The sequence below is a fragment of the Bufo gargarizans genome, chromosome 11, assembly GCF_014858855.1.
Source record: "Bufo gargarizans isolate SCDJY-AF-19 chromosome 11, ASM1485885v1, whole genome shotgun sequence".
NCBI lineage: Eukaryota > Metazoa > Chordata > Amphibia > Anura > Bufonidae > Bufo > Bufo gargarizans.
Genome location: NC_058090.1, coordinates 80884405 through 80898715, shown reverse-complemented (window position 1 = coordinate 80898715; position 14311 = coordinate 80884405). Strand labels below are relative to the sequence as shown.

The 14311-nt window shown below is 41.1% G+C and overlaps 1 protein-coding gene across 1 annotated transcript in view; it reads right to left on the bottom strand.

Moving 5' to 3' along the window:
* LOC122921352 (scavenger receptor cysteine-rich type 1 protein M130-like) overlaps positions 1-14311 on the bottom strand; it is a 132946-nt gene that overhangs the window by 44339 nt on the left and 74296 nt on the right. Inside the window, exons 6-8 of the mRNA XM_044271329.1 lie at positions 5458-5778; positions 5068-5382; positions 3168-3479 (exon numbers count right to left, since the gene is read on the bottom strand). Coding sequence (XP_044127264.1) covers positions 3168-3479; positions 5068-5382; positions 5458-5778 — 948 coding nt within the window. The remainder of the gene's footprint in view (positions 1-3167; positions 3480-5067; positions 5383-5457; positions 5779-14311) is intronic.

The following is a 14311-nucleotide window of genomic DNA, read 5'->3' as shown; positions in this document are numbered from 1 at the left end:
TGCTGTATAGAAGTTCAGAGAAAGGATGGGGAGGAATCATTCCACAGCATTTATGTTGAACAGGGCTCAGTAGAGGAGGTCACAGCCTGGGTAATAGGAACAATCCTATTACACCTTGCTGCACTGACTGCGGATCCAAATTGCCATTATACAGCTCTGTAATTCCAGCAAACCGTTCTTGTTATTGGGGTGCAAGTGCTGTGTGATACAGCCATTAACAGGGTTTATTACAAGGACATATTTCTACGTCTTATTAGCCCTTGTGCAGTGCAGTTATATGTTCTAAAGCTTTTTTTGTGGTGTGTTACTGGGGGAAAAAAAGGTTTATTAGCTGTTGTGCGGTGAAGTGACAAAATTGCAGCCATTTTTTGGGTCTATTTATTTCCTTTTTATTTATTTATTTGATCTAACAGTATGTCAGACAGTATGTCAGCATTTCTTTGCTAAAGGGGCAGTACCTGCCCTGCACACGTACAGTACAGACCAAAAGTTTGGACACACCTTCTCATTCAAGGAGTTTTCTTTATTTTCATGACTATGAAAATGGTAGATTCACACTGAAGGCATGAAAACTATGAATTAACACATGTGGAATTATATACATAACATAAAAGTGTGAAACAACTGAAAATATGTCATATTCTAGGTTCTTCAAAGTAGCCACCTTTTGCTTATATTACTGCTTTGCACACTCTTGGCATCATCTTGATGAGCTTCAAGAGGTAGTCACCTGAAATGGTCTTCCAACAGTCTTGAAGGAGTTCCCAGAGATGCTTAGCACTTGTTGGCCCTTTTGCCTTCACTCTGCGGTCCAGCTCACTCCAAACCATCTCGATTGGGTTCAGGTCCGGTGACTGTGGAGGCCAGGTCATCTGGCGCAGCACCCCATCACTCTCCTTCATGATCAAATAGCCCTTACACAGCCTGGAGGTGTGTTTGGGGTCATTATCCTGTTGAAAAATAAATGATGGTCCAACTAAACGCAAACCGGATGGAATAGCATGCCGCTGCAAGATGCTGTGGTAGCCATGCTGGTTCAGTATGCCTTCAATTTTGAATAAATCCCCAACAGTGTCACCAGCAAAGCACCCCCACACCATCACACCTCCTCCTCCATGCTTCACGGTGGGAACCAGGCATGTAGAGTCCATCTGTTCCCCTTTTCTGCGTCGCACAAAGACATGGTGGTTGGAACAAAAGATCTCAAATTTGGACCAAAGCACAGATTTCCACTGGTCTAATGTCCATTCCTCGTGTTCTTTAGCCCAAACAAGTCTCTTCTGCTTGTTGCCTGTCCTTAGCAGTGGTTTCCTAGCAGATATTCTACCATGAAGGCCCGATTCAACAGTTGTTCTAGAGATGTGTCTGCTGCTAGAGCTCTGTGTGGCATTGACCTGGTCTCTAATCTGAGCTGCTGTTAACCTGCGATTTCTGAGGCTGGTGACTCGGATGAACTTATCCTCCGCAGCAGAGGTGACTCTTGGTCTTCCTTTCCTGGGGCGGTCCGCCTGTGAGCCAGTTTCTTTGTTCTTTGTAGCACTTGATGGTTTTTGTGACTGCACTTGGGGACACTTTCAAAGTTTTCCCAATTTTTCGGACTGACTGACCTTCATTTCTTAAAGTAATGATGGCCACTCGTTTTTTTTCTTTACTTAGCTGCTTTTTTCTTGCAATAATACAAATACTAACAGTCTATCCAGTAGGACTATCAGCTGTGTATCCATCTGACTTCTCCACAACCCAACTGATGGTCCCAACCCCATTTATAAGGCAAGAAATCCCACTTATTAAACCTGACAGGGCACACCTGTGAAGTGAAAACCATTTCAAGTGACTACCTCTTGAAGCTCATCAAGAGAATGCCAAGAGTGTGCAAAGCAGTAATCAAAGCAAAAGGTGGCTACTTTGAAGAACCTAGATTTTGACATATTTTCAGTTGTTTCACACTTTTTTGTTATGTATATAATTCCACATGTGTTAATTCATAGTTTTGATGCCTTCAGTGTGAATCTACAATTTTCATAGTCATAAAAATAAAGAAAACTCTTTGAATGAGAAGGTGTGTCCAAACGTTTGGTCTGTACTGTATATGTGATTGCTACATCAATATTAACATTTTTATACTCCTCCAGCTGATTCCGATGAATAGACCTCACCTTGCTCACAGTTCCCCATCTTGCCACTGTTACTGTCTGTCTGCCTACCACTACGTTCTGTACAGCTGTTGCTGCGCCCTGCATCATGCCACTAATGCCACTTTCTGTATGGCTGCTGCCTCTACCTCCATCATACCATCAATACCATCATGCCACTGCTGCGGCCTGCCGACCATCATCTTCCATATGGCTTCTACTGTTTCCATCATAATGCTGCCTTTCTGCCAACATGTACTATGTGGCTGCTGCTAAACACAAAGCATCTGTCACCACTATCACTACTACAACCCATAGACAGCCTTGTATGTTCCATGCTATACTGGTCCTGCTACTGCCACTATTGTGGCCTCATGCCACTATGTCTGTACTGTACCCTTTCCACATGCACCCTGCACTGCTACTGCTCCCAGTTAAAAGGGATATTATTTTTTTAGGCTCGTTCACAAGCCATTTTGATTCTGACAGTCAACACTTATGCATGTCATATGAGCAGACATTCTTAAAAGGCATAATTTTGGTTGCTTGGTCCCCCAAGCCACTTTTGTTTATCCAATAACACCTTGTGTGTTTACACATCATCTTCCCCGATAAGGGACAATTTTTGGAAGCTTTGGAATATGAAAAAGCATGACACGTGTCGGCACGGTGTATTTTTAAACATGTATGTTAACACCATGAAATGTTTTATCCCAGCTTTGTATGTCAGTGTGACTCAGACATAATTTACTATTGCTGTCATTGAGTTCCAGAGCTTGGGAAGGAGGGGGGAAATCATCCAAAAAAAATAAATTAAAAAAAGTTTTCCAAAAAATTATGTGTCCTAGGAGGCTAAATGGGGTTAAAGAGCCAACTTTCAGGGCAATTGGAGCAAGTTCTATTCGGCCCAAACCAATTCAGGTCCAAACTGAACTTTTTCTAAATTTTGGTTTACCGGAACCTAAATGAAACTTGACTGGTTCACTCATCTCAAATACACATGATAAAGTATAATAACATAATACAGATACTCACATATTATATAAGCAAGGTCTACATCACGGCAGGATCCTATATTCCATGGAGATGATGGACATTCCCATAACAGTTTACTATGCTTGGTGCAGTTAATATGATCCACCCAGAAGGGTCTTCTTCTAATACTTCTAATACCATATCTTGCATCCACTTGTCCTTTTGATCCACAGTTCAGATGTTTGCAGATAACAGAGACTGACAAAACTGGCATAACATTATTACACACTGAGGTCCAACTTCCATTGTAATAAACTTCCAGCCACCCTTCACATTCATGTTTTCCTTTAAGCAAGCGGATATCCAAGAATTCTGCAAGACATATACAGTATGTTTGCTTATACGAGAGAACACGGTATGTTCATTTTTTTTTATTCTGAACCCCTAGACATTCGTGCAAAGTAAGAGGTTTAAAAAATTCCCAACTTTTCTCCATAATATAGGCTCTGAACTGAGTACTACTGTGTATTATTATTGCATCAGCATTGTTGTCTAGTATGTCCCCTGGGCCAATCGGGTCCAAGTGTTCAGTAATGCCAAGTGGTGATGTAGCCTGAATTGTTTGTGTGCCACAGTGCTCCTACCTAGATACCATCGCTCCCCAGGGTTAGGCTCCATAGCATTCAAAGAAGAGAGTTGTAGTTGGTGGATAATAGGCCGAGTCCAGACTTGGTAAATTTCAACAGTTTTACTTGAATAAACCTGCATCCAAAAAACATTTGATCTGTCTCTGGCTCCAGCAGGTTTTGTGGTAGACTGGAAGGTAAACCTGAATACTTGGCTTTATATCTCTGCTGTGCTAATCTCTGGCTTCAGTCTAGTTACAGGACTTTACGAAAGTTCTGGTACCTTTTGAGTGGGGTGCCTTTTACTGTTGACCCCCTCGCATTAATCAGTCCTAGAACTGCACATTGCTGCTCCTGCCTGTTTACTAACTCCTGGCATAACACATGGGTACTCTGTACCCATGTGCTATGCTAGGATTAGCGGAGTGAGCACCTGTCTGTGCCTGCTCCGCTAAGCTAAGAGCTGACATGTAGTTCTCTTAGCTTAGTGGAGCAGGCACAGGCAGGAGCCCGCTCCGCTCAGCTAATCCTGGCATAGTACATGGTTACAGGAAACCCATGTACTATGCCAGGAAGTTGTAAACCTCCGTGGCGCATATTGCTGCTCGTGCCCGTAGGCATTGCTACTGCGACTCCATTCATAAAGTGTCCACAGCCCGTACTCCTTACACCGCTGAGAAGTCAGCGGTGTACAGAAATGTCAATTTTAAGCGCACAGGGTATGGTGCACTTTAATGGGTGGAAACTGTAATAAAAATACAAAATCCATTAGAAAAACTATTAATAGGGCATTAGGAACATCTTATTAAAATTTTACTTAAAAGTTTAGTTACTCTTTAAAGCAGGATCCTTTCTTGGGTTGATGATTAGTGTCATTACAAATTGCTGGCTTGGAAGTTCTATACATTTTGGCATCCCTTTCCGACTACTGCATGCTTATCTAGGCCTACTAGGAGGACAATAGATCTGTCATTCTGTCAGTCATTCCAATATTTCACCTCCAGTAGGTTTAGTCACTTCAGGTCACTACTACAGAAGGACAATATTTTGTATGTATATTTTTTTAATGGCAAAGTAATGATGAAATTTAATAGCAAAACAAATCTTAAAATATATTTTCTATACATATTTATTTTAAAAATGAATTCTTTCTGGTTGAAATGTTACATTAACCACACCATTTTACTAGCCTTTACTCACCGATTATAACTACACTTATTATTCTAAATCATAAACAGTCTCTTGAGCTGGGAATCCCCTTCTATGATGTCCATATGTCTTAATATGGGAAATGGAAGGAGTTGACATTACAACCCTTATAAAAATGTTCCTACCTGAACACATTACACCAGCGTCTTCTTTATGACCACAGTCATGGTCACCAAATGTCTTTGAAGGACACTTCCAGATGTGTGTTTCATTTCCTTCACATTCTACATCATCCAGCCAGATGTCCCCAGTTCCTCTCCCATAATAGGCTTCTCTTGTAGCTCTGACAGCAGAACCACAACCCAGTTGCTTACAAACCACATCTGCATCTGCTTCATCCCAGGAGTCATCACAGATCGTCCCCCATCTTCCATTATGATAAATCTCCACTCTACCAGCACATCGACCAGAGCCATTTACCAGTCTCAGCTGCTTACTTTCTGTATTAGAAGAACATATATGCATATATTTATTATAAAATAATCTGTATACATACTACATACAGTCTACTATACCTGAGCAGACAACTTCTATCTCCTTTTCTTGGCCAGTCCATGTCCTTATGTCAGAAGATCCAGTATCAGGACAATCCATCAGTTGGGTCTCATTTCCTTGACACTTTCCACTGACATACACATGACCATTGGTTGCTGTTAGGGCTGTGATATTAAATGTACCGACTGCATCCCCACAATGTAATTCTCTGCACACAACCTGAGCCTCATTCATGCCCCATTGGTCAGTGAACGCTCTGCTCCATATATTATTAGTGAGGATCTCCAGTCTTCCTGCACAGTGGTCCTCTCCACCCATCAGCCTGATCATCTCCTTTTCTCCTGTGGTTATATAATTACATAACAGACTTTATTTTCAATGTTTTATACAAACAGTTGCAGAAACAAGTGACGATACAGAGAATGACTGTATTGATGGTCTCTGTGACCCCCCCCCCCTCAGCCATATAATGGTTCATTGTACATTTCCTGAGTATTAAAAGGAACCAGGAAGCAGAAACTAGTGACCAGGGGGTAGTAGAAAGAGATATTGAAAATTAAAATAAAGCCCTCAAAAGAGGAAAGTTCCATCCACATTCAAACACAAGTTGTGAGGAACTTATAGCTATTAAGACTCTAAAATCATCCGACAAGGGCGGTGCCATTGTGATTATGACTACCTCCTATTACATTAAAGAGACTCAATGCCAGTTATCAGATAATACTACGTATGAACAGATCAATTCAAATCCAGCCTATACGACTCAACAAGAAATCAATAAGTCCTGGACCAAAATCTATCCATCGGTACTATTGATAAAGTCGCATATGATTCTCTTCATAAACAAGATCTGATAATTCCAGTATTTTACCTTTTACCCAAGATTCACAAAAATTTTGAAGAACCACCAGGTAGGCCTATAGTGGCTTCTACTGAATCCATACTGTCTCCATTATAAATATATCTAGAAAAATCCTTACCCCATTAACATGTAGAACTAAATCATATTTGCTTGACACATCAGCCTTCCTACAGCTAATATCAGAACTACACACACTTCCTCCAGAAAGTATACTTATTACACAATATGTGAACAGTTTACACACATCAATAGGACACTAGAAAGGGATATTACCTGTAAGTACCTTACTCACCAACTTATCTCCAGTACAGCAAGCCTTCTGTATACAACTATTAAAATTAGTGTTACAATTTATTTTCATGTTTGGTGATTTTTTCTTATGCAAAAACGGGGTTCCGCGATGGAATCTAACATGGCCCCACCCAACCAAAATAGTTTCATGGCCAACTTTGAGGACCAATGGGTCTATACTAATCTTCTTTATCAAACACATGCCTTAATATGGTGTTGTTATAGCAACAATATTTTTGGTACTTGGTATAGCGATATAGAATCTTTTCATATATTTCACCACCAGCTTAACAATATAGATCAAGACTTACAATTTACAGCTCATAGAGACTGTCAACACATCAATCTTTGGGGCATGGTAGTAATCAAAGACAATGAAGGGATGCTATCATCAGATCTATACACAAAACTACTGATCACAATACTTTACTGCACTATATGAGTAACCATCCACGGAACACAAAAAACTCATTGCCAAGATTCAAAAGAATCTCACATATCGTAACTAATCCTATAATCCGCGAAAAATGGAAATGTCAAATTAATTTGAAGATTGAGGCTATCCGAAACCATTATTGGCCAAAGAAAAAATAAGAACACAACATGAACCTACACCAAAACTAGAACCATCTAAGAGATTGCCATTAGTAGTCACATAACATCAATTTATACCAAAGCTTAAACAAACCATACAGAGACACTGGCCCATGCTGCTTAAATCATATCCTCAAGTAGCATAATTTAACAACCCTCTTATGATGTGTTATAAACATCCTCAAAATTTGAAGGATCACGTGATTAAAGCTGATATGAGTCATCAAAACAACCCATAAGGGTTGAGACCTCCCAATGCTTGCGAGACCTCCCAATGTGTGCGAGACTGCATCTCAAAACATAAATCTACGATCCACCTCAATAAGACAGAACTCCAATTTGTTATCATTTTGACCACATCAAACACGACGTTAATCAATTAAAATATCAAGTATTGGAACACATTTCTGTTTACCAAAGGGGAGGAAATTGGGTACGATTAATTAAAAAACAAGAATCCTTTTGGGTTCATGAACTCAAAACTCTTCACCCTTTATGGTCTCAATCAAGAATTTGATGTTTGCTCTTAAAAAATCATGTGTCATTTTCCTAATCTGTGTAATTTTTTTGCAGACCAGATAGAGACTAAATAAGGTATAGTCCTGTATACATACTTTTAATAATCTTGATACTAACAGTTATACCGTATGATAGATATAAGATAGCCCTTTCAGAGGTCCTCGTAGACGGACAAAAAAAATGTATATCATCAATACATCACATTAAGTTACTAACTCAAATTAAAAATCTGTGATTTATGTGCACTATGATCTAACATGGAGCTGGATATATATTTTCTATACTATTTTATTCTGTGCACATTTGAGGCTATAACTCAAGTTTTCTTTATGTCCGTTAAACCTTGCCTGATTATTAGTGTGTCCATCATCCCGACTACCTTTGTAGATACCCTTGTCCAAGCTCTAAAATATCCCATACCCTTACTCACACCACTATTTGGTTGTGTTCCGGGTCATATGACCGCTCAGCATGTAGCACGCAGCGACTGGTAAACCAAAGAAGGGGCGGTTATAAGTCCCTTACTATCACGCCTACTTCAACATGACATGCACTCTTACTACCATGCCTATTTAAACAAGACATGTGCGCTTAACAGATTGGAATGCCGCCATCCTTTACCGATACTCTGCTGTTTCTGGTTCAAAATATATCTGGTACTCAGTTTGTCATCAAACTACAATTGAAGTGACTATACTTAATATGCTAACACTCGGCATTTTGAGACACAGTATCAAGGGGTCTTTGACTCTAATAACAAGTTATAGATAGGGTTGAGCGAACTGTAAAGTTTGGGTTCATACCGAACTTTAGTTTTTTTGTACCCGGACCCGAACATTTTTCGTAAAAGTTTGGGTTCGAGTTCGGTGTTCAGCGATTTAATGGCGCTTGTTGAAAGGCTGCAGGGCAGCCAATCAACAAGCGTTTAACTTGTTTGCCCTTAGAAGCCATGCCTACTAATGGCATGGCTGCGATTGGCCAAGTGCAGCATGTGACCCAGCCTCTATATAAGCTGGAGTCACGTAGCTCCGCACGTCACTCTGCTCTTACTAGTTGTAGAGATAAGATGCTGCTGCTGTGAGGGAGAGAATAGGAAAGACTCTGATATCTGCACTTGGTGTGAAGTCTGCGATCTACAGCATTTTTTGTTTGGGGGTGCAATGCAACATTTTTGTACCCTGCCAAAAAAAGTTTTAATCCGTCTGTTAGATGGGCATCAGCAGACATTTTGTGCAACAGCAGTGCACCAGCATTTCATATGTGCCAGGGACAATCATTTAATCCGGTTCTTGTAGTTCAGTGGCCGACATATACCCATTTTTATATTGCACCTGCACTGCAAATTTGCCAGGGGAAGGGAAAATAATACCGTCTGAGTTCAAGGACCCAGGGGGTGACATATACCCTTTTTTTTTTTCTGTAAAGTACCCCTGTGCTGCATTTCTGAGAGCAAAATATAATCAGTTAAATCCATCTGTTCTATTGTGGGGTGACATATTTACATTTTTTGTTGTAAAGTACCTCTGAGGCCTGCACTGCATATGTGACAGGCAGGTACATAAATTCAGCAAATCCATATGTTCCATTGTAGGGGTGACATAGCCACCATTTTTTATGTAAAAAAAAAACCCTGTGCTTCATTTGTGAGAGTGAAATATTATCTCAGTTAAATCCATCTGTTCCATTTAGGGTTAAAAATTCCCTTTTTTTTATAGGCAATAAAATACCCTTTTGCCCTGTGCTGCATTTCTGACAGTCCAATAAAACTGCCAAATACTGCAGTTAAATTTTTGGGCAAAATTGTGGACATTTCACACAATTTTTTATAAAAAAAACCCTGTGCTTCATTTGTGAGAGTGGAATATAATCTCAGTTAAACCTATCTGTTTCATTTATGGTTAAAATACCCTTTTTGGGCAATAAAGAACCTTTTTTTTCCCTGCGTTGCATTTCTGGTAGTTAAAGAAATACAGTTAAATCCATCTGTTCCATTGTAGGGGTGACATATCCACAATTTTTCATAAAAAAAAACCCTGTGCTTTATTTGTGAGAGTGCAATATAATCTGCCCAAAAAAATACCCTTTTTTGGGCAATAAAGTACCTTTTTGCCCTGTGTTGCATTTCTGGTAGTTATAGAAATACAGTTAAATCCATCCGTTTCATTGTGTGTGAGAAAAAAAACTTTTTTTTTGCAATAAAGTACCTTTGCTGCCTGCACTGCATAGCATACCGGGGAATAAGTTAAAAAAAAATTGTCTGTTCCATTGTTGGGTGACATTAACCCATTTTGGCAGTCAAAAAAACCCTGCTCTGCATTGTTCATAAGGAACTTAATTTAGTAAAAACGTCTGTTACTTCAGTGGGTGACTGCAAAAAATTAGGAAAGCGTCAAACAAGGAATGTGGCCCTGGTCGTGGTGCTGCTGGTGTTGGTGGAGCTCTTGTTGCAGGGAGAGGACGTGGTCGATCTGTGCCAGCTACACGGCCAGGTAAAATACCTTCCTCAGGTGGGAGTAGGTGTGGCAAAACCAACCTCGCCACTGGGTTTTGGAGGGGGCTGTTTAAAAGCCTCTTGCCTCAGGATTATGGCCCTGTGGCAAACCCATCCACTATATACGGTAATTCCTGTACGTATGATGTTAGGGCATATGGGTATACCACTTTAAAGAACCAAGCGTATATATGTTTGTGTAACTTGTCAGCTTGGGAGACAGTTGGGTGGATAGACAGAGGGGAGGAAAATGCTGGGTGTGTTCCATTGTGCCATTGTCCCATTGTGTGTTTAAATGGTGATGTCTGTCCTGTTGTCTCCACATGTGTATTGGCGATTTCCCTTTGTCCTGAGAGATAATTGGATTGCTCTTCGGTTGTCTCCAGGACAGAGAGGAGGAAACCATGATGCATTGTGGGGATGTGTTGTATCTGTCCTGTGTCGCAGTCTCCCTTCTGGTCCTCTGGGGGGCGTGAACGATTGGTTACTGTACTTACATTGTATGTGTTGTAAGATATTGATTGGTTGGATTTCAAAACCCTGTGGGCGGACCTGTATTTGTTTTTTATGAATAAAAGAGGCTGTACTTGAAGTACAGTCAGACCACTGCTTGACCCTCAACACGGAGCCTTGTCTCGTTATTGGGGGGATTCCCTATATGCTGTTAGAGACTGATTGCCAGGAGTGTAAGCTGATTGTATGCTTTTCCTGTTCGTCTGCTAGCAGCTATTTGTGAGGTTCCAGTTTGGAGTGCTATTTTGTATCCAGTTCGGGAGTTCTGGAGTGTTCTGCAGTAGCTGTGCCTGTCTCTCAGAAAGGGGCATATCGCCTAAACCCCTTGTCTGCTGAAACGGTCCGTTACAGTAGGCGACAGAACCTTCAGCATTATTTGGTAGGGCCGGATGCGGCTCTACGAATGGTGAGGCCAGAACAAGTACAGGCGATAGTAGATTGGGTGGCCGACAGTGCCTCCAGTTCCTTCATATTGTCTCCCACACAGTCCCCTGCTGAAAGATCAGAGTTGGCACCTGCAGCCCATGGCCGTCTTTCACCTCACCCCCTTGCAAATCAGCCAAGCAGTCTGAGCCCCAAGTCATGCAGCAGTCTTTTATGCTTTTTTATGACTCTGCTGGCAGGGTTTCCCAGGGCCATCCACATAGCCCTGCCCCAGAAGTGGAAGAGATTGAGTGCACCGATGCCCAACCACTTATGTTTCAGGATGAGTACATGGGAGGGCCATCGCAGCACGTCTATGATGATGATGAAACACAGGTGCCAACTGCTGTGGCTTTCTGCAGACCGAAAAAGAGGGCAGGAGTGAAGACTGGGTGGAAGATGATGTGGAGGGCGATAAGGTCCTGGACCCCACATGGAATCAAGGTCATGCGAGTGACCTGTGTAGTTCAGAGGAAGAGGCGTTGCACAGATCCACCAGCACAGCAAAAGAGGGAGCAGGGTGTAAAAGCGGAGCAGCCATCCCCTAGACAGTATGCCTGCTACTGCCCACCGCACCAAGGGACCGAGCACACCAAAGCCAGCTCCAAGGAGTTCCCTGGCGTGGCAGTTCATCTGTGCAATCAAAGTCTGAAGCGAGGCATAAACGTTTCTAACCTGAGCACAAACTGCATGACCAGGCATCTACTGTAAGTGCAAAGCACGAGCTGCAGTGGAGTAGACACCTCAAAAACCTCCCGCTTTCTCTTCTGCTGCAGTCTCGGCCTCTTCATCCCCCTCTGGAGTGACAGTGGCACCTGCTACCCCGCAAACAGAGGATGTGGCAGCAACGCCACCACCTCTGTCACCAAGCATCTCCACAATGTCCCATGGAAGCGTTCAGCTGTCTATATCCCAAACACTGGAGCGAAAGAGGAAGTACCCTCCTCCTAGATCAAGATTATATTTTTTTTTTTGTATTTTATGTTATTTGAAGTCATTTATCTATCCACACTTGTTTGCAGAGCGCTTGCCATGCTCTTAACCACATTTTGCTGCCTTTTGCAGCCCTCTAGCCCTTTTCATGACTTTTTTAGAGCCATTTTAGTGCTCCAAAGTTCGGGTCCCCATTGACTTCAATGGGGTTCGGCGTCAAGTTCGGGTCCTGAACTCGAACTTTTTTGCGAAGTTCGGCCGAACCCGTCGAACCCGAACTTCCAGGTGTCCGCTCAACTCTAGTTATAGAACAACGCCATTTCTCAGTGAAGGGGAACTATTAGTCCCCAAAACGTGTTGTTTACATGGCTATGCACTTTCTTTAAATAAAAAAAGGAATATACAGATCGAAGTTTCATGTCCGTTTCCACCAGTGGATTTGCACCATCTTTTCTTCTCGACAAGCACTCTCTGGAGGATTCGACCCCCTTTCCAGGAGAGATATTACCTGCGGTTGCAGCCCTGTGGAATTGGATTTTACTCCATTCATATCTACAATAGAGTTGTGCCTATTGGTAGCACAACTCAATAAGGTGAGCCTTGCTCTTTCTTTTCAATAATATAATTTATTTGAACGTACTATCCTATTGTCCACCCCTTTCTCTCTCTCTCCCACCACCCCACTTGTGGTTCGAGTGGAGGTTAGAGACGTCCCCTTCTACAACTACCAATTTCTCAGTGAGTGATACACCTCTAGCCTTAGACTTTACATGTATATGTTGGTCTGCATTTAATTATGTGAACTGTAATGTACTTACCAGTCGACAACTTCGTATTGGATGATATTATTCTATCTTGTATCCTCACGTTAGACATTACATATATTCTCGACATATATATATATATATATTAATTTTGATGGTGACAATATTTTGTTATTAACCTATTTTTATGATGTGGAGATCACATATTTTCTTTTTTACTTTAGACTTATACTTACCACCATTTAGTACATATAGTTAATTAACAACAGCTAATCACTGTCTTTGTACTTACTGTCATTAGGCCGTGAACAAGGTTCCGGGAAGGAACCAAAACTTTGGCCATATGTTGTCTATGCTAATTTGGATGAAAATAATAAATTAACTAATTGCAACTAACCCCACGCTTGAGTGCCGTAGTTCCTTGATTATAAGTATATTTGGAAGATTTCCCTACCACTCAGCACCAACAACACTATTCTCAAAGTGCCCACCGTTTTCTAAATAATCGTTATTTTGACCCTGTCTGACCTGAGAGCTCACGAAAAAGCTCTAAGCGACTTGTATATTTTGGACAAATCTACCTATATAAACTAAACACTACTAAATCTCAAGCTATGCCTTTGTTCATCCCTCAAGTGCCCTTACACTTGTTTTGTACTAAATATCTTCTAGACTGGAAGACTGACAGAATAGGATACCTGGGTACTGTCATCACACCCTTATTCAGCCAACTATTGGATTGAATTCCATAGAAAATCACCACATGTGTCTAAATATTCCTAGTCCTCTGTCCCAATACAGCATGTATCTGCTTGCATTCTAAACTATGTCAATATGGATGGCTAGAGGTATTCATTCTCTGTCTCGGCTATATAATTGGGAATGTTTTTGCTCTTTCAGGTACCTGTCTGATATCTATGCTTTATTGAAAACTGTATTTTACAAATACCTCCAAGTTAGGTGTAGAAATCTCCTCCGGGAGAAAAACAATATAAAGCGGCCATAAAAACATTCCTTAGATGGTATTTTACTCCAGAAAAACTACATAGGATATATCCGACATCTTTTCCGTATTGTTGGAGAAATTGCGGCCTGAACAGAACACTGCTACATACTCTTTGGGCAGCCCTACAATTCATTCTTATTGGGGCAAGGTATTTAACTTACTTTCCATTATTTTAAAAATCTTGGTCCCAAAATCCCCTCAGATGGCTGTGTTATTTCTAGACACAAGTTTCCTTCTTCCTAGCAGCAGGATACTTTGCTGTGAGATACTAATCATAGCTAGGGATGAGCAAAACTTGTGATGTCTTTATGAGAATGCTTTGGTGTCCTCCACTAGCTCCTTCAAGTCTTTCAACAAGATGTGAAATCTATGGAATAACAGCAAATATGGTTCTACCAGAGACACTTCTGAACCTGATCTCTTCTGATTATTTAGGTACAAATGATAGATATTTCTCACAATGTCTGTTGTAGGATAC